This window comes from Typopeltis vanoorti, chromosome 7 (assembly GCF_054136105.1).
Source record: "Typopeltis vanoorti isolate ZY-2024b chromosome 7, IOZ_Tvanoo_1.0, whole genome shotgun sequence".
NCBI lineage: Eukaryota > Metazoa > Arthropoda > Arachnida > Uropygi > Thelyphonidae > Typopeltis > Typopeltis vanoorti.
Window position 1 is genome coordinate 154,519,907 of NC_143555.1, and position 27,885 is coordinate 154,547,791.

The 27,885-nt window shown below is 35.1% G+C and overlaps 1 protein-coding gene across 3 annotated transcripts in view; it reads left to right on the forward strand.

Annotated features, from left to right (window-relative positions):
- Window positions 1-27,885, forward strand: part of LOC150105228 (serine/threonine-protein kinase/endoribonuclease IRE1-like) — a 543,187-nt gene that overhangs the window by 79,182 nt on the left and 436,120 nt on the right. For all 3 annotated transcript variants that reach the window (XM_090396205.1, XM_090396206.1, XM_090396207.1), the window contains one exon: window positions 15,985-16,027. In XM_090396205.1, the coding sequence (XP_090252331.1) occupies window positions 15,985-16,027 (43 nt within the window). The remainder of the gene's footprint in view (window positions 1-15,984; window positions 16,028-27,885) is intronic.

The window sequence follows — 27,885 nt, forward strand, 5'->3', positions numbered from 1 at the left end:
TATAACAGGTCCCTTGCAGCTGTAAGCTGTCCTACTTAGGCCAAACAGGCAGAACAGCCAATATCAGAATTTCAGAACACAAGGACTACATCCGGTTTCACCAGTATAGCCACTCTAGTCTTGCTGACCATGCGCTGGATACCTGCCATAGAATACGGTGGAAGAAAGCCACGATAGTACACCGGAGTAAATACAAGTATGAAAGGCTTTTAATGGAATCAGCTTCAGCCCTAAGAAACAATCCGAACCTCAACAAATTTGGCTGCATGAGAATGCCTCAAATTTGGGAAACCTACATCAGAAGACCTTCAGCCCAGTCGCCCAAGAATACCAACATTGCCCGCTAGGGGGCACCATCAGGACTTTAGGAGAAATAATAGCTTCCTGCTTCTTCCTCATTTACTGTTTGTCGTGCCTGCGTGCACGTGTCGTGTTCTTAAGTTTCTTGAAAATGGCAACGTAACGTTGCCAAAATATTGAAGTATATTAAAATTTATTTTAATGTATATCCTAGTGACGTAATTTCCTTAAATTACTTAGTAAAAAAAAAAACATTAGTCTTTGCACCACACTTGTGCAGTGGTATTATCATGTATTCTCTCCATTCCTGTGAGATCTTTCCTGTGCTAAGAATCACATTGTATAAACATGTCAAGGTCCTAATCAGTTCTTTTGAACATTCCTTCAACATGTGTATGTTTATCTCCTCTCTCCCTATTACCAAATTCTTATCCAGGTTATGCAATAGTTGTAGAACCTCCTTCTCATAGACATCTATTTCTTCATCCAATGTTGTGGGTGTACTATGTTACATATACACCAAGTTGATAGATCTTGATGAAGTGAGCACTTATTATTTGTATTGTTGCATCTGATTCTGATATCTACATTCAATAAAGTTATTCTTTTGCACTCATTCTTTCTTTTACTTCCATAATAACAATGAAATTCTTTTGGGTTGCTTTTAGCCTGCACTGCAAGTTTGTTTTCATACTCCAACTTAGCTTTCCGCACAATATTCATAACTTTTCAGACCTCAGCTTTATATATATGTCATAACTCCTCTCACTCTTATTCTCATGATATTCCTTCCACATCATCCTCTTGTTATGGATATCTTGCTTAATAAGATTGCTCATCTATTTCATTTCCATCTTGTTTGTTCTTTGAACTCTAGTGACACATTCAGATACCACATCATGTAAAAATCTTTTCAAAACGTGCCATGTGCTGCTGATATCCTGCCCATTCAATAACTTATACCATGAAACCAAAGATAGTATTTTCCTGAGTTTGTCGTAATTTTCTGATTTGTAGTTTAGCATGTTACCTGTCCTGATTGGAGCATCCATATAGTTGGCTACTTTGATCACTGTCACTAACTGGTAACAAAACAGTCACATCCTTAATTGAGACACCTTCTAATGCTATGAGCAAATCTAACACTCTTTTACCTCAAGTTCCTTCTTTCACATGCTGCTTTAGAAAGTTGTTTCACAACAGCACAATAAATTCTCCTTCATTCTTATGAGTTTTCTTTTCTACCCAATTAATATTTGGATAATTTAAGTCATCCTTAATAATTACTTGTTTGGTACCCACCAGGGTAATTGAGTAGTGCATTTCTTCATCCCAGAAAATTGATTGCTAGGTCTATTCCAACAGCCCACCATATATTTCTTCTTGTTAGCCTCCGCTTCACAGTATATAGTTGCAACCTCACTACATAGTATATTATTACTATTATTGTTCTTATGTAACTGGATTCATGTCATCTTATATCATTTATAGTACCTTCTGTACCCACCCTCTCTTCTAAGATTCCTGTCATTCCAAAAAATACCATACCTTTATATTCGATTCCAGTTACTACATCTGATTCTGAGAGCCAAATTTCACTAATGCCAACAATTTTAGGCTACAGTGTATTTGCCGAAACAAGAAACTCAACTGCTTTGTTTCTAAAGCTTATATTTATCATCATCATCATCATCAAATTCCTGCTATGTACCCTCAAGGGGTGTACAGGATATGACAGTACTACATGAAAAAATTACATCATTACAAACTTCCTATCTACAATTTTCCTCCAAATCAGTCTGTTACTTGTCAAGACTCCAACATTATCAGATCTTATATTTCTATCGTCTAAGGCACTTTGTACCGTATCAATCCACCTATATCTTGGTCTTCCTCTGGGTCGTTTTCCTGCCAACCTGGCAGAGAACACTTGTTTTGCTAATCTTTCCTCTCCCATTCTATTTAAGTGACCATACCACCAGAGATTAGCTCTGCTAATGCATTCCTGGATGCTGACAATGTCAAGTTCTTTCCTAATATCCTCATTTTTAATATGATATTGCCATTGATGCCATCTGTTCACACCTCTAATCTTTCTCAGGACTCTCATATCTGCGGTCTCTAGTCTTTGGTCAAGTGTTTTACTTTTGACCCAGCTCTCAGATCCATAAGTTAAAACTGGTTTGAACACTGTCTTGTATACAGCTAATTTAGTATTCAGACAAATTTCTCTTTTATTCCATATGTATTTATTCAATTGACTTCCTACCATACCAGCTTTGTTGATTCTGTTGACTATTTCCATATTTAATGTACCATCTTCAGTAAAAATCGTGCCTAAGTAGCTGAAATGTTTTATTTGTACCACAGGTTCTCCATTCACAACACAGTTGACATTTTCAATGATTCTGCCTATTTTCATTGTCTTTGTCTTTTTATTGCTGACCTTCATACCATATCTATTACAACAGCTATTCAATTTAGTCAGAGAATCTTGCAGACTTGTAGCGGATTTATTTAGAAGTATAACATCATCCGCATAAAGCAAAGAGCTGACATTAACATCTCCAATTTTGATATCAGGTTTAATACCACTTTCCTTCATAATGTGATCCATATAGATAATGAATAACAGAGGGGATAATGTACATCCTTGTCTCACACCAGATTTAACATTAAACATCTTCCTGTACTTCCTTCAATTCCAACTGCCGACTTACAACTCAAATACAGACTAAGTATTGCTTGATATAATGCCCCATTGACACCATATAACTGCAGCGTATTGAATAGCTTCTCTCTTGGCACCTTGTCATATGCCTTTTCCAAATCGACAAAACTTAAATACAGATCTTTGTTATATTCCCATGCTTTCTCGACTATTTGTCGTAAAGTGAAGATCTGATCCTGACAGCCTCTATTTGGCCTGAATCCAGCTTGTTCTTCACCAAGCTTTTCTTCCACAATTCTTCTCAACCGTTTCTCGAGTATACTGGCATAGATCTTGCCAGGAACACTCAGTAGGGAAATATCTCTGTAATTCTCTCATTCAGTTTTATTTCCCTTTTTATATATGGGTACTATGAGAGCTCTACTCCAATCATCGGGAATTCGTCCCTCTGTCCAGGCTTTCTGAACTATGCAGTGCAGCCACTGCAAGACTTTTATACCACCATACTTCAGCATTTCTGGTCGAATATCATCTACTCCTGCTGCCTTTCCACATTTCAAGCCTTTGATGGCTTTTTCTACTTCAAGTATGGATATGTATTCCTGACTGCATGCCTGGTCAGTGTTTTTTATCACTGTGCTATCATCACTGCTTGTTTCATTTGGCAGTTTTTCAAAGTAATTAGTCCATACTTCAAGGATATCTTTTTCTCCTGTTTTCATGTCACCTTTATCATCTCTAACTCCTTTTACAGCACTCTTTCCTCCATTCCTAAGCTTCTTCAATAACCTCCAGAATATTTTGCCACCTTCTCGAGATTTATTTTCTATATTCTTGCCAAAGTCCTCCCATGACTTTTGTTTAGCTAGTTTTACACACTGTTTAGCTTTCTTACATTTGTCTCTGTATTCTGTAAGAGTAAAAGCTGACTTATTTGCCAGGAACTTTTGATATGCTTTCTTCTTTTCCTTCACTGCCTCTTTAACTTCCTGTGTCCACCAGGGAGTTCTGATTTTTTTATCCTTGCACACAACCTCACCACATGCCTCTCTGGCAGAATCAATCAATGTTTTCTTCAGAGTTTGCCACTGAATCTCCAAGGTTTGATTCCTGTTCTCAAACTCTTTCATTTTCTTTTCAATACACTAAGTTACCTCCTTGGTTTTTTTTTCTTTTTCTTATACTTAAATCTGCAGGTAGGTAAGCTTCAACAGCATCACAGTGAATCAAATCAAAACTGAAGTTAATTTTGATAAACCCACTAATCATTAAGGTGTGAGGACACCTTAATGATTAGTAGTTTTGATGAATAGTTTGTTTTTGATGATCTGCCTTTCATTAAATTGTCTTTTTGATGAATTGTTTACTCAAAGAAGTGCCTTTCCGTGAGTTGCTTTTTCACATAATCTTTGTTCGATTAATTAATTTTTCACTTAAGGACTTGCTTAAGGATCAAAGCCAAATAACTTAGAGGAGACCTGCATTTCACCTCTAATGAATATTGAGAAAAATACTTGAAGTAGAAAAAGTCATCAAAAACCTGAAATGTGGAAAGACAGTGCAAGTAGATGAAATTCAACCAGAAATGCTCACATAAGGAGGTATAAAAGTTTTACAAGGGCACTTCATTGGCAAGGAATTTTGTCCGAGGGTTTTCTGAGTTTTCTCTTACGTAAGTCCCCATCATGTCAAGTTTGCTGTCCTGTCAGAAATTGAAAGAGATGTGTCATGGGTTTTGAGTCTTCTACCTTGGTACATCATCACACAAGAAATATTGTTGTTCGTCTTGAGGGGAAGGAGCTGTACATCACCGCCATGTTAAAGGTCCTATAAGGCAAGACATAGTCAACGACCCTGACAAGGAAGAATTTTAGCAGAAAAACAGGAATTTCTTTCAGCAAGCGGAAAGAAAGACAAGAAGAAGAATTATGTGTGTACAAAAGGTTAATGTGTAGGACTGTCTGCTGAACAAGAATTGTAAGCAGTTGTAATGCTGAACAAGAATGTATATCAAGCATCTATGTTTATGAGATCATGTATATTGATGGTGAATTAGGCTTAACCAAGGTATGTGTTATATTCAGTTAATGTTATGCTAGATTATGAATTAAAACTAGGTTTACAATAGAAAGAATTGAGACTAGCAAGAGTATTGTAGTGACATTGTGTATGTGTATGAATCATTGTGTAAATAATTCCTTTTGTCTTAATTAAATGGTTTTGTGAACAACACATTGGACTGATTCTATCAATGCACTATCTTAAAAAAAACTTGAACCTGCATAAGATAGAAGTTTATATGAATTATTAAGCCATGACTAGTTTAAAGTAAGAATAATATAAGTGGGGAATATAAACAATATTGCTTAGTCTTTGAATTAAGATCTTACATTCTCATACTCAGTATATCGTTTCTGGTGCAGTTGTTAAAACATAAATTTGTTAGACTATGGAGTGTGAGGAATAAGATTTAGTAGAAAGAGATAAATGGTGGTAGTTGATAGTTAAGGCAATAGTTGACCATTCATGAATATTAAATAAAAAAAAGCAAGGTTAAAGCAGGCTAATATAGAATACAGAGCATTTATATAAATATAACAACAGTGCACAGGAAATGATAAGGCAGTATCTAACACAAGCAGTGCATAACTGCATACCAAGAGGTCAGCAAATAAATAGAGTAGGTGTGAGATAAATGAATAATGAAATCAAGAAGTTATGGAGGAAATACAAGACTGTTTGCAGTGAACAGATGCATGAAGAATATAAAGTGCAGGCCAGAAAAGTGACAAGAATGGTTAAAAAAGAAAAGTAAAATATGGGAGGAGATTGGCCAGTCAGGTCAAAGTTAATCCAAGGAAATTTTTCTGCTATGTTGTGTAAGCAAGAGGAAAAATAATTATGGCAGGTTTATATTGATGGATAGTTATGGTAGTAGAGTAATCATAGTAAATGATTTAGTGGAATTATTTAACGAACACTTCATCAGTGTATATCCTGGTGGTGTGAATGATGCTGTGCAACATGTAGAAGGGAGGCAAGAATTAGGAGAATTAAATGAAAGAATCTGAGGTATATTAAGTGTTGCTCATGTTAGATGTTAATAAAACTGTGGAAATGGATGACATGTCACCATGCATTTTTAAAGAACATTAAATTTTATTAAATAACCGTGACCTTGACCTGGTTTTTTAACGAGAGTCGTGCAGTGCGTAAGGTTCCTAAGGTGTGGAAAGAAGGCAAAATAATACCTCTCCACAAGCATAGTTTGAGAACAGAAGTTTCCAATTATAGATTGATCTGTATATCTGCAGTTGTGATCAAAGTGTGTTGGAAAAATTGGTTAGAAACAGAATATAGGATTGGGTTGATGAACATAAGATTCTCTAAGATGGTGAGCAATGGGTTTGTGAAGGGCAGGTCTTGTTTTAGCAATCTGCTTATGTTTTATGATAAGGTGACAAATGTGTTGGATAAGGGAGAATCATATACAGTAATATTCTTGGACTTTGCAAAAGCATTCGATAGATTACCACATGATAAGTGATAATCTATCGAATTATATTGATTTATTGGTGTACAAGCTGCAGAGGACAGAAGTAGATAGTATATTGGTTAGATGGATCAGAGATTGGCTCTTTGAACGCTACCAGCAAGTTATGAATGATGGAGCTGTGTCTCAGAAAAGGAAGGTGACCAGTGGTGTGCCTCAGGGTCTATTCTTGGGCCCTCTACAGTTTAACGTGTTTGTTAATGATATTTCATGTGGATTGCCTGGGGGGATCTTCAAATGTTTGTTGATGATGCAAAATTAGGTAGAATTATCAGGTGTAGTAGTGCTGATGTTAATTCTCTACAGGAAGATTTGAATAGTTAATTATGGACAAATGAGTTGGGGTTGCAGTTTTAATGTAAATAAATGCAAGGTGTTATATTTTGGGATACAGAGATATAAGGCTACAATTGGTGGAGCTGTACTTCAGGAAGTGGATGAGATTCGGGATCTTGGAGTGATGGTGGACAGTGGACTGAAGTTCCGAGGACACATTGCACGTGTTGCAAAGACTGCACACCATATTGTTGCTATGATAAAAAGTACCTTGACATGTAGGGATAAGATGGTGATGCATCTGTATAAGGCATTGGTCAGACCATATATGGACCATTATGCTCAAATTTGGTCACCTAGTTTTCATTGTGATATGGAAACACTAGAGAGGGTCCAAAGATGAATAACCAAGTAATATCAGGACTCTGAAGTGTTGGTTATGAAGAGCGTTTGATAGAATGTTGATTACAGAGGTTGGTGGATAGTAGGAAAGAGGAGATATGATAGAGACCTTCAAGTTAGTTAAAGAATTTTATCAGATTAATACAGAAGAAATTATAAAAAGAGTGGATGTTAAAACGGGTAAGAACAAGAGGCCATCTCTGTAAGTTGTATTGAGATGTGGTGAAGAAGTGAGTGAGGTGTAGATTTTTTATTTGGAGAGTTATTAGTGAGCGGAATGCATTGCCTGAGTGCATTGTGAGTGCCTGTAGTGTAAATCACTTCAAAGCTCATTATGATAGAAATGTTAATGGTTGAGTGGATCTGTCACAGTGAGTATTGACTCCATGGAGGTTACCAAATAATAATAATAGATGATTAATTTGGAGGAAAATTGTTGGTCAGAAGTTAATTATGGTGTAACTTTTTCATGTAGTACTGTCAAAATTAACATGTACATCCCCCTTCTCCCCCTGAGGGTACATATCAGGAATTTGATGATGATGATGATGATGCAAACAGCAGCACATATCAATATTTGAGGTAGAAAAAAACCACCATTAACTTGAAAATGTGGAAAGGCAGCTGGAGTAGATGATATTTGACCAGAAATGGTTAAGTATGGAGATATGAAAGTTTTACATTGGCTACACTGCATAATTCAGAGTGCCTGGTTAGAAGGTCCAATTCCCAATGATTAGAGTAGAGCTCCATTTGTAAAAAAAAAAAAAAAAAAAAAAAAAAAGGGAATAAAGCTGAATATGAGAATTATATAAAAATTTCTCTACTAAGTGTTCCAGGTATGATTTATGAAAGCATACTTGAAACGAGGTTGAGAAAGATTGTGGAAGAGAACCTTGGAGAAGAACTAGCTGGGTTCAAGCTAAATAGAGGTTATCAAGGTCATATTTTCATTTTATGACAAATAGTTGAGACATCCTGGCAAGGATCTGTACTTAAGTTTTGCAGATCAAGAAAAGGCATATGACAAAGTATCCAGAAAAAAACTTTTCAAAACTCTACAATTATATGGGGTAAATGGAACATTATGCAGATCTACACATAGCCTATATTTATTATTATTATTATTTAGGCCTCCAAGGAGTCAAAATACTCAACGTGGGAGGTCCCTCCCAGGAAACACAAAGTCTATCATACCACTCCTTAAACTCATTGACCATTCTCGCTCTCACCACTCTATCAGGCAATGCATTCCACGTTTCAACCACCCTCCATGCAAGGAAACCACTCCTCACCTTTTTGCTCACAGTTTCCTTTCGTAACTTCCAGGGATGGCTCCTTGTCATCACTCCTTCCTGCTGTTCAACCAAGCGAAAGAACTCCCCAGTGTCAACCCTGTAACCACCTCTCAACAATTTAAAAGTCTCAGTCATATCACCTCTCCTTCTTCTATCCAACTCTGCAGTCCACATTCCCTCAGCCGATCCTCATAACTAACAATATACAGTTCTGTAACTGTCTTTGTTATCTGCCTATGTATACCCTTTCCACAGTTAATTTATCCCCTTCAAATCCTGGGGACCAAATCTGAGAACAATAGTCTAAGTGTAGTATGATCAGGGTCTTATACAACGGAATAATAACTCTTTTATCTCTGCAGGTCAGCGTCCTTCTCATTATTGCAGCAATCCTTTGTGTTACCTTCACCACCTTTGCAATATGTCCCTTGAATTTCAGGTTTCTATCAATCATCAACCCCAGATCTCTTGTCTCCCCTACTTCCTCTCGTATATCTCCTCCAATAGGGTATGCAGTGTCCCATCGATGTGTCCCAATCCTCAAGACCTTACATTTTGCTGTATTAAACCGATACCCCCATTCAATTGCCCATCTGTCTAGCTTATTCAAATCCTCTTGCATGACTACCACATCTGCACTATTACTAATAACCCTTCCCAGCTTCACATCATCTGCAAACAACTGAACATCCCCCTGCAATCCACTGACAATGTCATTGATATAAAGGTTAAACAATATAGGTCCCAGTACCGAACTTTCTGGGACCCCGCTTGTAACCCTCTGACTCCTTGAAACTGCCCCCATAAATTCAAGCTTTTTGTGTTTAAGTATTCCCCCCCCCCCATCAAAAAAGAAAAAGAAAATTAAAAATTCATTCTTCACTTTCAGCAGGTTAATGTGGTGTATGCATGCATGTGAAAAGTTGCAGTGTGGTGAGCAAAGCTGTGTAAATCAGATTGTTTTACTTGTGTTTGTGTGAAAGACACATAATAGACAGGGATTTTTCTCAGAATGCTCGTATTTGTGGTTTCCAGTCTTTGATCAGTTATTTTTATTTTTGAGTCTGCTCTCACATAATGGTAAGATACAATTGGTGTAAATACTGTATGTGTACTTCTACTTTCATGTTTTCACTAATTTCTCTCTTATGCCATATTTTTATTAAGTTGACTCCTTACTGTACCAGTGCAGCTAATTCTATTAACTTTCCATATTTAATTTGTCATTTATACTGAAAGTTGTGCTTAAATAACTGAAATGTTTTAATTGTTCAATATAAATACCCATTACAGGATGTTGCTGATGTTTTCAATGTTCCTGCCTATTTTCATTGTCTTTTTTTTTATTGCCTGATTTTGATGCAACATTTGAAAAAGCATTTAGTCAATTAAGTTAAGGAATCCTGCGAACTTGTACTGGAATTGTTTAAGAATATAATATCTGCATAAAGTAAAGAGCAAAGTTGAATATATCTCCAGTTTGATATCAGAGTTAATGCCACTCTTTCCTACGTAATGTGATCCTTATAAATAACAGTGGAGATAATGTGTACTATTGGCTCACGCTGATTTTACATAAAGCCAGCTTCTTGTACTTTCCTCAGTTCTAACTGCTGATGTACACATCAAATATAGTCTGTGTATGTCTGATTTATACAACATAATTGTGGAATTTCGAACAGCTTTTCTCTTGGTACCTTGTCATATGCCTTTTCCAGATCCAAAACTTAAATGCCACTATATATATATATATATATATATATATATTAAAAAAAAAAAAAGCATCCTCAGTTGGATTAGCAAGTCAAAACCTTATCATGTTAAACCATCTTGAAATTATAAAGTTCTTAAAATTAACAAATCTAACACCTCTTTGCCCAGTAATTGATAGCATATACAATTGTTCTGCTTACATACTTACCAACCAGTAGAAAATTACTTGCCCCCAACAAGTAATCCCCTGCTTTATGGGGGGAAAAAAAACAGTTCATTCAAATTTATATTTTAAAAAACCATATCTTTAAAAAATTTGGACATTATGATTACATTTGATATTACATCTCTCTTTATTAATATATCACCAAGTTACCATTGATTTAATGAAATTTCAGTTTCCCTAAGATGTATATGGGTTATTCTGCTTTACACATTTTTATCCAATGGTTACAATTTTTATAAAATATGTAAACTACTAGACACTGTCTAACCTCCCCAGATACTCTCTCTCTCTCTCTCACACAGAGAGAGAGAGAGAAGAAAGAAAAAAATAAAACACGAAGACAAAACCATTCTTATTCTCATATATCTGAGGCACATAATCTCCACACCCTGTTCAAACTACATGTCAAACTAGCAACCATCATTCATTCATTCATTCACCTAAGAATACACTCCATCTATTCTTACATTACAAACAAATGTTAATAGATCCTTATGTCTGTCCATAGTAGACCATTTTACTATGGACAGGCATAAGGATCTATTAACATTTGTTTTGAAGAATATAAGCAGCATTCAAGGGTCTACTGAATCAGTAGACCACACTTGAGATATTCCTGAATGCTGTATCACATGCAAATTAGATAGGAAGAAAATGGCAATGCTATGGTGAAGTTGTTATTACAAGTAGAAGCAACTTATTTGGAGTTGGCAGTAGCAATAAAGCACTCCCTAATCCTCAACAAATATGGTTGCATTATTGTACCAAAAATTTGGGAGATGGTCATTTTAAGGCCAACTCTGACCTAAGAGTGTATATTTTCCCCCCAACATTAGAGGTGCACCAAAATATGACATCATTGCTTTTCTTTGTCTTTTACAATTTTTTTCCAGTTATGTAACTGTATTGTCTTGTGTGTTATAGCAAGCAGAATCCAGCAAATTATCACAGCTAAAGAAGCCAAATAATTGGGAGGAGACCTCCCAGTTATTTGGCTTCATTAAGGAATGTGGAATTCTTATTAAATAACTTAAGGAATTTACAACGTACAAAGGATATAAATTAAATTAAACTTTAATCTATATTTCCAATATTTCGGCAACGTCACATTGCCATCTTCACAGGAACTTAAAATAAAGACGTGCATGCAGGCACTACACACAGTAAATGAGGATGAAGCAGGAAGCTATTGTTTCTCCTAGAAGTCCTGATGGTGTCCCCTAGAGGGGTATGTAGGTATTCTTGGCCGTTGGGCTGAAGGTCTTCTGATGTAAGTCTCCCAAATTTGGGGCAGTCTCATGCAACCAAATTTGTTGAGGTTTGGCATGTTTCTTAGGGCTGAGGCTAATTCCATGAATAGCCTTTCAAATTTGAATTTACTATGGTGTATTACCGTGGCTTTCTTCCACCGTATTCTGTGGCATGTATCCAGAGCATGGTCTGCAAGACCAGAATTCATTATTCAAGACCAGAATGTGGAATTCATTAAGGAATGCAGATAATACCAGACTAGTGCTTCTGACCTAACATGCATTCCTTACCTTCATGGTGTATCCATTGGTAGGTAGGTATATCGACTAGGTACTGAATGAACAAAGATGAGCTGGCAATTTGTAACTTAGCTGACCAAATGGTACTCTCAACATTATGTGATTTCATGCCAGCTTGGACATCGCTTGGTTAAACAAGGTCCCTGCTGTTTTTGTCTGGAACCAAGGAAAACAGCAAAAAGTCAACTACTGGAACAAACTCCACTCAACATCTAGAAGAAGAATGACAACAACCCAGCATCAGAAGAATTGAATATGTCCATAAGGAATATTAATAGAAAGAAAATTGAACTTGTAGAAGCACTGAAAATGGAAAGTGGTCTTTGTTGGACATCTAAACAAGAATGTAGGAAATGAATTCCACCAGGTGTATAGAAATATATTGGGAGAATTTGGTGAAAAGGGTAGGGCTAATAATAGCAGTAAAGTATCTGCTGGATTTCTGCTCAGGATATGGACTAGTCATTACTAATGCCATGTCCCAACATAAAGTTGTACAAAAGTTCATGTGAAAAGAGAAGACACAAGAAATTAAAGTGTCATTGACTGTCTTGTTATTGATAGGGACATCTTCATGCTAGTTCAGGATAGATACAAGAGTCTACAGAGGATTTGAAGGTGACCATCTTAGTTTTAAGTAAACTTAATGACCTTAAATCCTCACTTAAAACTAAGTGACCACTTAGTTTTAAGTAGGATAAAAATGATTATCACATTGAAAAGAACAGCATTTAAGAAAGTTCTAAGATAAGTAAAGGTAAGCAGCTTTTACAGGTAAACTGCAGACTTCACTGTGCAAACATTATTGACTAAAACAAAAACCAAACTTAATCTTCTCAGTGGCAAGGGAGGCACATGCGGTGAAGTTGTCTGCAAAGATAAGAAAAATAAGAACACTGTGGCAAATACAGGAAGTAAAGAGGTTCTGGACAAGAAGAAAGCGTACTAAAAGTTTCTAGCAACTAAATCAGCAGATGAGCTAAAAAAATACAGAAAAATGTAAGAAAGCTAAGCTATGTGTGAAAGTAGCTAAACAAAATTCATGGTAAGACCAGTAAGAATATAGAAAATAAATATCAAGATGGGAAGGGGTTATTGAAAAATCTTACAAATAGAGAAAAGAGTACTGTAAAAGGAATCGCAGATAATAAAGATGACATGAAAACTGAAGAATCCTAAATGTGTGGATTAGTTACTTTGAAAGATTGTGAAATGAACATTCCTCTTGAAAATTTTCTGCTACGGTTCTGTCACAGAACCATAGCAGAAAATTTTCAAGAGGAATCTATGCAGGAGTACATATCAACATTTGATGTAGAAAAAGCCATCAAATGTTGGCTTTTTCTACATCAAGAAATGTAGAAATTTCTTGATGTAGAAAAAATCATCAAGAAATGATGATTTTTTTCTACATCATCATTTTTTGATGATGTAGAAAGAATCTACATCATCAAGAAATATGTAGATTCATAAAAAACTTAAAATGTGGAAAGGCAGCTGGAGTAGATGATATTTAACCAGAAATGCTTAAATATGGAGGTATAAAAGTTTTGCAGTAGCTACACTGCACAATTCAGAGGGTTTGGTCCAAAGGTCGAATTCCAGATAATTAGAGTAGAGCTTTTATAGAATCCATTGATAAAAAAGGGAATAAAGATGAATGTGAGAATTACAATGGAATTTCTCTACTAAGGACTTTAGAGTCACCCATGTGTTTAATTGTGAATTAAAGTACAAATCAAGTAAAAATCAAGTGTGATTTGTACTCCCTGAAGATGTGTCAGTGACAGACATAATATTGGTAGCATTAAAATTAGTTTTTAATCCTTTCTTAGTGTTCTTGATACTCCACTAAATCTCCAACATGATCTATATTTAAGTTTTGTAGCTCTGGAAAAGGCATATGTTATGATTTAAATGGGACATTATACAGATCAGCACATGATCTATATTTGAGTCATAAGTCAGCAGTTAGAATTAAAGGAAATAAGGAAAGATGGTTTAATGTAAAATCAGGTGTAAGACATTTATGTATATTTATCTCCACTCTTGTTCATCATCTGTGTGAATTGCTTTAAAGAAAGTGGTTAAACCTGATACTAGAATCGAATATATCATACTTAACTCTTTGCAATATGCAAATAATGTTGTACTTCTAAACACATATAGGATTGTGTAGTAACTTTAAATTAAACAACAGCCATAACTAATTTAGCATTGGACATCAGTAATCAAAAGTCCAAATTTACGAAAATAGGGTGGAACATAGAACAGCTTCAGCTGTATTAAAATGGAGAACCTATAGGACTATTAAAATATTTTGACTCACAGTTTTTTGGGGAGCAATTTGAATAAATTTATATGGAAAGAAGAGAGAAATTATTCAAAATACTAAACTAGTAATATACAAGACAGTGTTCAAAACAGTTTTATGTTATGGATCTGAGATTTGGGCTAGAAATAAAGAATTGATCAAATATTCAAATATTAGAGCAGACAGATATGATAGTTCTGAGAAAGAATGTGGACCTGAAGATATCATCAGTTTAAGAATCATTAAAAATGAAGAGATTACAAATGAAATTGACATTGTTTGCATTCAGGAATGTGTGATCTGGACTGATCTAAGATAGTATAGTTAGTAAAACAGAATTGGAATAGAAAGATTAGCAAAACACGTTTGATGCAAGTGGCAGAAAAAAGACCCAGTGTAAGACCAAGTCACTGGAATTGTAAAAAGGAAGCCAGTTGAAGTTGTCAACAGCAAAGTCACCAAGAGAGATTCACTCCTTTATTTTGGTAGTGGGGCTACAGGAAATCAAGCTTATTTTCAAATTAGGGGGAGGTGATAGAAATAGTAGATGAATGATACATTATGGGGCAACAAAGACTAAAGCCAAAGAAGGTCAGAAAGAGAGGATTCAAGATTTGACATCCTCTGCTTGGAATATCAGATTCAACAAAGTTACAAGTACCACCTTTTTGTTGGAATTAATATTAATCCTACAAGATGTACTGTGGTTGTTGTTGTTGCTTCTATTTGACGCTCACTCAAATTCATGATTCATGCCTCTGCTTTTTACTACATCAGTAAATTGTGTGTATCGCTGGATTTTTGAAGATGGGCTGAGTTTTTCTGATTTAGAATTTTTGACCTAAATTTTTGATATTAATTGTAAAATCCTAAATTTTTACAGGCTGTACATGTTTATGATAGTTCATTATGAAGATTTCAGGTAAACGACATTAATTCAGCCTAAGGTAACCTTTCAAAATTTAAACATTAATTCTAGATTTTTATAATGTCATGCTCTTCTAGTCATTTATGTCTCCTATTATTGCTTACATTTTTACTTTTTCATGTTGTCATTTTGTGTGCTATCTGTGGTCCTTGCCAATCCTTTGTGTTCTTTTCTCAGTGTACCATATCCTTTTCTTTTGTTTTATTTACCATTTGTTATATTTTCCAGCCATTTCCTTTGTATATTGATTGTGACATTATTTGCAAGAAATTTAGCTTTTATTGTTTGTAATGGTGAAAGCTTAAAATAGCACTGGTTCTATAGGCTTTGTGCCAGGACACTTCTGTAGTTCGTTATAGTGGTGTTTACTATAATGTGCATCTATTGTATCTGCTTTCATTCTTGTGTTGAATATGTTAAGTTACAATATGCACACAAAATGACAACACGAAAAAGTACATATTAAGAAGGCAAGACCATGTGATTTGCTATATTCCTAAAAGTTATCAAAACAAAAATAAATGCATGCAAAAAAAAAAAAAGTAAATAAATAACCATTATCAGTAATGATCTTATCCTTAACTGATTTCAGAAATATATTTTCCTTTGGTTAAAATTGAAATTAGCATTTATATAATACTTTTTAAAAATCTAGCCATAGAAACAATTGCTAATTTTCGCAGAAAATTTTGTCTTTTAATTTAAAATTTTTATTATAAGGCTTAAATGAAAGTCATACCTATGTTTCTTTAGAATTTCAGATTACAATGTATGACAGCAAGACTAGAGAAAAGAGGTAAGATTTGTTTTTTGTTATTTGATTGGTTTGCATTGGAATAGGGTTAATCATTCTCTCTTCTTTTATTTTTCTTTCTTTATCCCTCTAGTAAATATATTAAATATCTGCTTTATGAATTATTAGAAATATATTGATTATATCATATAATTTGATCATCATCATGCATATAATTTGATATAATCAATTAAGCAAGATACTAATATTGATGATCAGTTTTCTCATTCTTCCAGTTAGTATAGTTTTCTTGCATATCTTGAGATTTTCAGATTTTTCATAAAGATTATTGAAATTACATCGAAATCATTAAATTCTTAATAGAACCTACTCCAGTTTTCAGCATTCTGGGTTTGCCATGCCAAGGTCATGCCATTGGTTGCTGAAGTGAGCAGATATTTCATTCTGATATTTAACCCACCTGAATAGTAACAGGTGCTAACGTAATTGTAGTAGGTACTAACGACTTAACTAGTGATCGGTTCAGTATGAGAGGGGACATGAAAGGGTTGTTGGATGAGGTGAGAGTGAAGAGAGAGAAAGTGAAAATAGTAAGTATATTACCTTGACATGATAAAAATGAATTAAGAAGGGCTATGATGGTAAATGATTCTATGTGTAGGTTATGTAGAAGGAATGGATGCACGTTTTTGGATGTGTGGAGCGAGTTTGAGGGAAGATTAGATTTGTATAAGAGGGACAGGTTACAACTGAATGTGTTTGGAGTCTTGAAAAACTAATAACTGGTATGAGACCTAACACAGAGTGTCAGTGAAACTAAATTATAATAGAAAAATAGTGAGAATATGAGTGTAAGAGCAACAATGTTATATAATTGTGCTAATGATTGGGATGGACATTATCATGGAAATGATTATGAGGAGAGAACGATTTCGACTTTGTATTCATCTGGTTCAGATCCATCAAATGTGTGTAAAAATCACTATATATATATATATATATATATATATAAGGCACTAGAAAAGAATAGAGATTTGCAAGTTGTCCAAGTGTCATGCAAACTGCAGACAAGTGTATACAGAAGAACATGCAGATAGATTATTATGTTTGTACACAAATGCTAGGAGTATCAGAAACAAAGAGTTAAAGTTTTGCCTTGGTCAATATGTTGGGACCTCAGATTGTAGGCATTAGTGAGACCTGGCTATCAGAATCAAATATACTAACTGGTATCGTGTGTGAAGGATAGAAGAGGATGGGGCATACTGCTAATGATATCGAATGGCTTGAATTCATTTGGAGTTGAGACTTATGATTGTAGTAGTAGTACTACTACTACTAACAAAATTTCATGTGGCAGTGAGTTTGAAGCCATCTGGTGTGAGGTGGACTCTAACAAGATCAATTACATAGTGGGGTGTTGTTACAGATTTGGTGGATCAGTGGCTAGTGATGAATAAATGCATCACCAAATAGAGACGATGGGCGGAAAAAGATTAATCATAATAGGAGACTTTAATTATCCAAATTTTGATTGGGTAGCAGTAGAATCTCATAAGAAGAATGAAACTGAATTTATTGAGCTGTTGCAAGATAACTTCCTCAAGCAGCATGTAACAGAAGGAACTTGAGGTCAAACAGTGCTAGATTTGATTATAGTGTCAGAGGGTGTTTTAGTTAAGATGAAACTATTCTGCCTCCAGTTGGTGACAGTGGTCATGTGGCACTCACTTAAGAAGTGACTAAATTTATGAATGTTCCATTCAGAAAAGGTTACATCCTGAACTACAAAGCAGGAAATTATGACCAACTGAGGAGTATACTGAGTTGAACAGATTGCTAACGGTTGCTGGATGGGAAGAATATTGACAGTGCATGGGAAGCATTTAAAAAACACTTAAATGATGCAATATCAGAATGTGTTCCGAGACTTCGAAGAATAAATAGGGTAGGAGTCAAATGGATGTGTAATCTCATTAAGTAAGAAATTTGTATGAAACAGATTGGAAGGAATACTGTGTGCATAAGAATGATGTCCATTATGAAAATTATAAGCAGCAGTCTAGAATAGTCATAACTGTTGTACGGAAAGCTAAGTCTGAGTAAGAAAAGAAACTGGCTGTGCATACTAAAGACAACCTACAAGAATTCTCTCAATATGCTGCAAGTAAAAGAAAGAATGAATATGAAAGAATAACTCTTCTGAATGCAGATGGTGTTAGGATGACAGATGCAGAAGAGGTTGTTCAACTAATGAGTGCCCATTTTGCTAAAAGCTATCAACCTGGTGTATGCAACATTGTATTCACTGCTACCTCTTCACTGAATGAAGAAACTCAAGTGTATGAAGAGGAGGTATTAGAGCTGTTGCACAGACTGAATAAGAATTCAGCAATAGGGACTGATGGGATATCAGCACGTGTGCTTAAAGAGTGTTCAGATGAATTGGCTATTCCTTTGACCAGACTGTTTAATATGAGTCTCAGAACAGGGAAGATTCTGTAGGAATGGAAAGAACATATGGTAATTCCATTGCATGATGGTGGTGGTGCAAAGACTGATGTATCCAACTATTGACCAATTAGTATCTCAGGAGTGGTGCTGAAAGTCAAAAAATTTGTTAGGGCTCGCATTCAGAAATGGATTGACACTTAATCTCTACTTTCCAATGAGCAACATGGGTTTACTAAGGGAAGGTCATGTTTTAGCAATTTGCTCACATTCTATAATGTTATCATTGAACTAGACAAGGGGAATGGATACACCATGATACTTTTGGATTTTGCTAATGCTTTTTACATAAAACAGCATGGAAGACCATTGCATAAATTTATAAATTGGGAAAATATGGGTTTGGATTATAAAATATTAGCATGGATAAGAGGATGGCTGCCTGTCAAATATTAAAAAGTTGTATGTCAAATATTAAAAAGTTGTATACAGGGGATGTAAGTCTGCAAGATTTAAGGTAACCAGTGTGTACCACAAGGATCAGTGCTTGGTTCACTGTTATTCAATCTGTACATTATTGGGAAGAAGGATTTGACAAGTGACATACAGCTATTTGCTGATGATGCAAAGATAAGTAGAGTAATCAGGAATGATGCTGATATGCAGTACTTGCAGAATGATTTGAATAGGCTAGAATTGTAGGCATGAGAAAATGGATGTCTGTTCAATGTCAGTAAATGTAAAGTCATTCATTTTGCCTTGATTAGATGTCCAATGTTGTATTATATTGGTGGGATTATGCTAGATGAAACTGATGAGGCTAGAGATCTTGAAGTGTTAGTAGATAGAAAGCTGAAGTTCAGAGCCATGTAGATAATATTTTTAACACTCTCCTTTGCATTCTTCCCAATATATCAGAATCACAATGCAAACCAGGAGACTAGACCTGCACAAAATAGTGCAACTAAAGGTTGCAAATATAACTCAAAAGATAATTACAATGCTGAAACGAATGTTCACATGTAAAGATAAGGATGTCATTTTGCCTCTTTATAAGGCCTTGATAAGACCTCAGTTGCACTATTTTGTGCAGGGCTAGTCTCCTGGTTTCTTTTCTGATTCTGATGTATTGGGGAGAGTGCAAAGGAGAGTGTTAAAAATATTATCAGGATTGTGGAATACTGAATATGAAGACAGATTTAGAATTTGTAGACTACAGACATTAGCAAACAGGAGAAAGAGTGGTGATATGATTGAGACTTATAAACTTCTGAAAGGGTCTTACATTCAGTTGATGGAATTTTTATTTTATAGAGAGTGGAAAAAGGACAAGAGGGCATCCTTAGAAGCTGAGAATGGATGCAGCTATAAAGGGGAGAGGCTAGATTTTTCTCTCATATGGTGGTGCATGATTGGAATGGATTGCCATTGGATGTTTTATGTGCAAGAATGTGAATGAATTCACGAATAAGTATGATAGCTGGTGTGTGTGTGTGTGTGTGTCCGTCCGTCTGTCTGTACTCCCTCCCTGGAGATCACTCTTAGTAATAATAATGATATAACCACCACCAAACCATAGTCAGTCAGGTCTAGATGCCCATGTGTTGGACACCTTGCAGAGAATCAAATGGGAAAAAATGCACAGAATCAAATGGAAAAAAATCGAGCATTAATAAATATGGTTGTTTGAAACTTCCTAAGATTGAGGGAGCACTACTTCTTAGACCTCCCATTCATCAGCCAAGGCTGGCTACCAGCACCCATAGGAGACATGAGGCTTCTAATGTAAAACTGTCACTTACTGTTTGTTTTTGTGTGCATTATTACAAATTTTGCACTCCATCTCAGATGATGTCTGTGTGACAAAGATGAAATACTAGAATCATTAAACCTATGAGGAATTATTTTATTGTGCTGTTTTCATTCCATTAAACATGAAGATGAGCTTATACCAGCATTGAAATATACTAAGACCCTGGTTAATGCTGATACATTCTTAGAATTTAGAGTGCTAAATGAAACAGTTCTGATCAAGGTCATTTAATCTTATATAAATAGGGAAAGGTGAAAATAAAAATATATATAACAGTATTGAAGTTTTATTCAACAATATTATTATATATAAACTTATATACATAGCTAGCTACCTTTGTGTATAAGTTTATATAGAACTTGCCACTTCTCCAGTGATACATATTCTATGTAGGATACATACTGTGCTTTTTAAATTTATCAAACCATCCTCTGCTAGGTGTATATGTTTCTGTCATTTCTCCTATTTCTTCTTGAATATGTGTAAAAACGTTTCTTGCCTTTTCCATTATGATTAACTGCCTTGTGGGCATGTTTGATCGTTCACCCAATTACAAAGCCTTTTCTTTCAATTTCTTCAAGAATATGGTTTCTTGAGTGGATTACCTTTGTTTCTGAAAAGTTTGAGATTGTAGTTGCAGATGAACTTATTTTGCCTTCATTTATCATAATTATTCTTCCACTAGATGTTAAGTTTAGAGAAGCACCTATATCAACTTGATGTTCACCTGCTTCTAACTACCTTAACACCTATAAATTTACATCAAGGGAAATGTTTTTGCTGCATCTTTGATTTTTCATTTTCCCCATTTTTTCTGAACATGACTCAAAAAAAAAAGAAGAAATTATTTTTTAACTAATTCAAAAACTACTGTATGTACTATTTAATAGCTAACGTGTATTTTGTACTAGACACACATTGAATTACTAAAAGAGTCAGTACATTTACATTCAGTATTATCAACTCAAAGGCATAGAATCTGGGGAATATACACTCTGTTATTGAGCATTATTGCCTGAAGGTGACAAGTTCAAGGAATCGGAGAATTGCCATTTTACGAAACGTTTACAAAACAGCATTGAATGAAGTAGTGTTAACTGGGATCTTACTGTACATGTTTAATATTAATAGGGATCACTTAAGGATCAAATTTAGATAATTTGAAAGATATCTGAACAGAAGATGTAATGATCTGCCAAGTAGCCAGCACAATATCCAATCCTACACTTACCACGATGCACTTAACTACAAGAAATTCATGTGAATAGTTAATGAATAAGAATGAGCTGGCAAATTGGAAAGCTGATGAAATTATACTTCAAATATGATTGTACAACAAAATTAAATGTCAGCAGCTGAGGCATCAATTAGTTAGATATGGCTCTTGCCGTGATTATCAGGACAATAAGGTGAAAAGCTAAAAGTCAGCTACTGAAACCCTCAAATTCAACATAACTAAACATACTATCAAAGAGACATCCATAGAAAAGCAGTGGAAATACAAAAGTAGTGTGTTATCATATTAAGGTTTGCTGCAAACTAGCAGCATGGATAGAGTGATGGTTGACAGATAGATACCAGCAAGTAGTAAACGGTGTAGTGGAATCTAGGAGAAGGAAGTGACTAGTAAATTACCTCACGGTTCTGTACTAAGAGAGTATTGTAGATATCCTGCAGGATGATTTAAACAAACTGTTGTGTGCAAAGGATAATGATTGCCAATTTAATGTTGCAAAATGTAATGTTGAAAAGGTTGCATACCATGTATCATACTGATGATATACTGGATTTGATATGGAATTGATGAAGTAAGGACTTGGGGATAATGATGGACAGAGATTTGAAGTTCAGAGGGCATACTGTAAAAGTTGGTAAAATGTCTCAGAGGACTAATTGGTGTTGAAAAACAAGTAAAGATAGGGAAGTAATTATCCCTCTTTATAAAGCTATGATTCAACCCCATCTTGACTACTGCACACAGATTTGGTCACCTGAATTTCTTGGGTATCAGACGGTGGTAGAGAGGATTCAAAGACGAATGGCTAAGCTGGTGACAGGTCTGTGGAATGCTCCCTGTGTGGATAGGTTAAAGGTTGTGAAATTTTACATATTTTATATATTTAGATATTCTACATATGATCTAAAGTTGAAAATGGAAGAGAGGAGGAAATAATAATTTCACAAGAAATATGTAACTTCATGGAAACATTTAAAATACAGTTCACCATTAATATTGCAATAATTTTATATATATATATATATATATAAATGATTGCATATGTGTGTGTGTGTGTGTAAAGATAATGTAAAGATTTTGACAGGTAAAGATAAGGAAGTCATTTTGCCTCTTTACAAGGCCTTGCTTGATAAGACCTCACTTGAATTATTATGTGCAGGTCTGCTGTCCTGGTTTTCATGGTGACTCTGATACAGTGGAAAAATGATATCAGGATTGTGGAATACTGATTATGAAGACAGATTGAGAATTTGTAGGCTGCAGACACTAGCAAACAGGAGAAAGAGGGATGATAAGATTGAGAGTTACAAACTTCTGAAAGGGTTATGCAGAATTTCAGTAAATGGAATTTTTCATTTATGGATTGTGGGGAAAGAACACATGAGAATCCCTGGAAGTTGAGAATGAATGCTGTCAAGAAGGGGGTGAGTGCTAGATTTTTCTCTCATATAGTGGTGCATGATTGGAATGGGTTGCTGTTGGATGTTGTGTGTGCAAGTAGTATGAATGAATTCAAGAAAAGGTATGGCAGCTGGTGTGAATAGTATGGACTTCCTTGATGAGTTCCTGACTTCCTGGAGGTTTCCTCTTATATATAATAAATAATATATATTATATATATTTATATATTATATATCCTCTTACATATTATATATAATAAATAATAAAAAAAATTATAATGATAATAACAAGAACTAGGAGTCAATCATGGAAGTTCTCTACGAGTGTGGTTGACAAGGATATGCAGACTAGATTTTTGCATGGAGAGTGGAAAATGAGTAGAATGAATTGCTAGAATTAGTTGTCAGTTTCCTGACAGTGAATGAGTTTATGGAGAGGTATGATAGGTTTTGTGTATAGATAATAATAATAATAACAGGATTCCAGCTTTGATGTAGTAAGGTGTTTTTTTTTTTACTGGAGGTCAGGCCAGTAGTTTTAACAGTTGACCAAATTACTGTGACTTTAACATACCATGTAGATTGTAATGTATCTTGTTTCTTTGTATATATATATATATATATGTGTGTGTGTGTGTGTGTGTGTGTGTGTGTGTGTGTGTGTATACTCCAGATGATGACACTGATATGAAGGTTGAAACATTGAGTGATTATTTTGATTTATATTAAACTGAAGTTTTATGATAACATGGTAATTGTGTCCATAATTTTTAATAATGTGTTTCAGTTAGTTTGGATCTCCCACAATCAGTCTCCAGACTCCATAGAGATACTATATAATAATAATAATAATAATATTCAGTTACTAAGAGAGAAAAAATAAAATAAAACTATACCAATACTTCTAAATAGTACTTCAGGACAAATGGTGATGTTAAGATAAGAGGGGGAAGAGAGAGGGGAGAGACCTCATTTGATACAGAATTCCTCTAGACTGACTTGAACATGTTGGTTATGAGGACAATGAATAACAGTTCAATAAACATAATGTTACGCAATTCAAATGAGGCATTGTAAACAGAGTATTATATTAATTAATGAGAATTTGCTGCAAGTAGCCGAGAATGTAAAAAAACTTAGGAGTTACACAATGACACAGAACTAAAGTTTAAGGCTACACTGTTAAAGTAGTTGAGTCATATCAGATAACTGCAATGTTGAAGAGAACACCAACTTGCAAGAAAAAGGAAGTAATTCTTTCACTTTACAAGATATTGATATTAGCATATCTGAATCACTATGCATGGTCACCTGGATTCTGAGAGAGTGAGTGAGTGAGTTCGTAAAGATCTAGAAACAGGTAACCAAAGTAATAATTTGCTTATGGAATTGCAAATATGAGCAGAAACTGATGGAATGTGGTTTCAAAGTTTGTGGAACTGAAAGAGAGGAGTAGATGATAGAAACATACTAGATAGTAAGGATATCTTACAATATAGAACAGTGGTTCTCAAGAGTGTGCTGCAAACTGATTAGATACTAAATGAATTCTTGAGAATGGGTTGGTGAACTGACAAGGGTTTCTGACCTAATGTGCAATCTTCTTCACCCTCTTGTGGTGCACCCCCATTACAGGTATCTGCCTGAATGCAGAAGAAATGAGGATGGACAGGAAATTTAGCTGACAAAACTATATTCTGTACTGGCTTAAGCAAAAACAAAATAATGCTACAACATGATAAATTTTCATGCTGTCTGGGGCATTAATAAATAAACAAGATCAATGCTGTTATCAACAGGAAACTAGAGTAAACTGTGAAAAGTCAACTACTGGAATAAACTCCAAATTGCCATCAGCAGGATTCAAGATTAGCACTATCAATATATGGAGAAGAAGTGGAACTGGCAGAAGAATTAGAGAGGTACTAGGTCATTATAACAGCTTTTACTGAATAACAAATACAAGTTGGTATATTCAGACAATAATGAGCAGGAAAGAGCAGCAGTACTATTCAACATTAAAAATTAGGATGATCTTCTTGAATGGCAAACATCGAGGAGTGATAAGAGCAAACAACAAAAATAAGAATTGGGCAATGACACATATTTCTGCCTATGGTTCTGCCTAAGAAAGAAGTGGATGAATTTCCAAAATATCAGACTTAGCAGCTGACATAAAAAAAAAACGAAAAGCTGGTATCTAAGATCTAATCACAATGCTGACCATCTGCTGTATGTCTATTCAGACCATGTTTTGTATAGGCAAAAATTTTAATGCCTTTGGAGCAGCATGTTAAAATTACAACCGTGTTAATTTTACCAATTACATATTTGGTTTAATCCTTTATCCAAGTGTAAGCAAACAATGCTTGTGCCTGAAATATTTTCAGGACTAGGGCAACTCGTGGTAAAGGTGGTATAAGTTCCGATCACTTGCCTTAGTATCCCATAATGCAAATTGCTAAGAAAGAAGTGGATGAATTTCCAAAATATCAGACTTAGCAGCTGACATAAAAAAAAAAAAATGAAAAGCTGGTATCTAAGATCTAATCACAATGCTGACCATCTGCTGTATGTCTATTCAGACCATGTTTTGTATAGGCAAAAATTTCAATGCCTTTGGAGCAACATGTTAAAATTGTCAGTGGGAGCTAGACCCAGAGGTGGTGATACTAAGGTAGAAGTCATGCAAAAGTCATATCACCATATACCAGTTGCCAAAAGTTATCAACATCTTATTATTAAAATTGTCTGGATTAGAGATAGTTGATGGAAGTCGTTTTACTTGGCTATGCTACCAGTTACATATTTGGTTTAATCCTTTATCCAAGTGTAAGCAAACAAAGTTTGCTCCTGAAATATTTTCAGGACTGGGGCAACTCGTGGTAAAGGTTATATAAGTTCTGATCACTTGCCTTAGTATCCTATAATGCAGAGCACATATCCTTATGGGTATGTATAATGCTATGCATTATGGAATGACTTTTGCATTATTTCCACCTTAGTATCACCACCTCTGGGTCTAGCTCCCACTAACAAGACCTCAATGAAGGTCGAAACTGGTCTGGGTAATGATCCTTTCCATAATGCATAGCATTATACATACCCATAAGGATATGTGCTCTGCATTATGGGATATTAAGGCAAGTTATCAGAATTTATACTACCTTTACCACAAGTTGCCCCGTCCTGAAAATATTTCGGGCGCAAACTTTGTTTGCTTACACTTGGATAAAGGATAAAACCAAATATGTAATTGGTAGCATAGCGAAGTGAAAAAACTTCCATCATGTTAATGTTAATTAATTTCCATGCTGCATTGAGAGGAGAAGAGAATTATTAGTATTATTAAGAGAGACCTCCAGGGAGTCAGGGAGACTCATCTAGAGATGCCACATACTACACACATCAGCTATCATGCTTATTCTTGAATTCATTCACACAGCTTGCACATACAACATCCAGTGGCAATCCATTCCAAAAATGCACCACATATGAGAGAAAAATCTAGCCCTCACCTCCTTTTTATGGCTGCATCCATTCTCAGCTTCCAAGGATGCCCTCTTGTCCTTTTTCCACCCTTATAAAATGAAAAATTCCATTAACTGAATTCCTGTATGACCCTTCAGAAGTTTGTAAGTCTTAATCATATCACCCTCTTTCTTCTGTTTGCTAGTGTCTGCATTCTACAAATTCTCAATCTATCTTCGTAATCAGCATTCCACAATTCTGATATCATTTTTAATATCAGAATCACAATGGAAACCAGGAGACCAGACTTGTGCACTAAGTGATGTCTTATCAAGTGCTTGTAAAGAGGAAAAATGACACCCTTATCTTTATATATCAAAGTTTGTTTTTAGCATATAAATTATCTTTTGAATTCTATTTGTAATCTTTGCTACATGGCTCCTGAACTTCAACTTGCTATCTACTAGCACTTGAAGATCGCTAGCCTTATCAGTTTCTTCTAGCATAATCCCACCAATATAATACAACATTTGATATCTAATCATGCCAAAGTGCATGATTTTGCATTTCTTGACACTGACCTGACATCCATATTCCCATGCCCACAGTTTCAGCCCATTCAAATCATTCTGCAAGTATCCTTAAATATTTTATAATCCAAATCCATATTCTCCAGTTTATGCAACATTCTTCCATGCTGTATCAGCAGCATTCCTGCTTACTTTACCTATCTTTGCATCATTAACAAATAGCTGTATGTCACCTGTCAAATCCTTCCCAATGTCATTAATGTAGAGATTAAATAACAGTGGACCGAGGACTGATCCATGTAGTACACCACTAGTTACTTTACATCTTGCAGACTCACATTCCCCATATACCACTTTTTAATATCTATCAGTCAGCCATTTTCTTATCCACGCTAATATTTTATAATCCAAGCCCATATTCTCCCAACTTATAAATTTATGTAACGGTCTTCCATTCTGTATTATGTAAAAAGCTTTAGCAAAATCCAAAAGTATCCATTCCTCTTGTCTAGTTCAATGATAACATTATTATAGAATGTGAGCAAGTTGCTGCAACATGAGCTTCCTTTAGTAAACCCATGCTGTTCATTGCAAAATAGACATTCACTGTCAACCTATTATCCAGCCATTAACCAATCAGTATCTCAAGAGTGGTGGTGGAGATTTAGGATACATTGGTCTCTAGACCATCCTTGTGGAATGGAATAACCATACATTCTTACCTTTCCTGCAAAATCTTCCCTGTTCTGAGACTCAAATTATATAGCCTGGTAAAAGGGATACCCAGTTCAGCTGAACACTCTTTGGTATCCTTGCTGATATCCTATCAGTCCCTATTGCTAAATTCTTCATTCTTTTTTTTTTACTTGTAGCATATCAAGAGAATTCTTGTGGGTTGTCTTTAGCATGCAGAGCCAGTTTCTTTTCATACTCAGACTTTGTTTTCCATGCAACAGTTGTGACTTTTCTAGCTTGCTGCTTATAATTTTCATAACGGA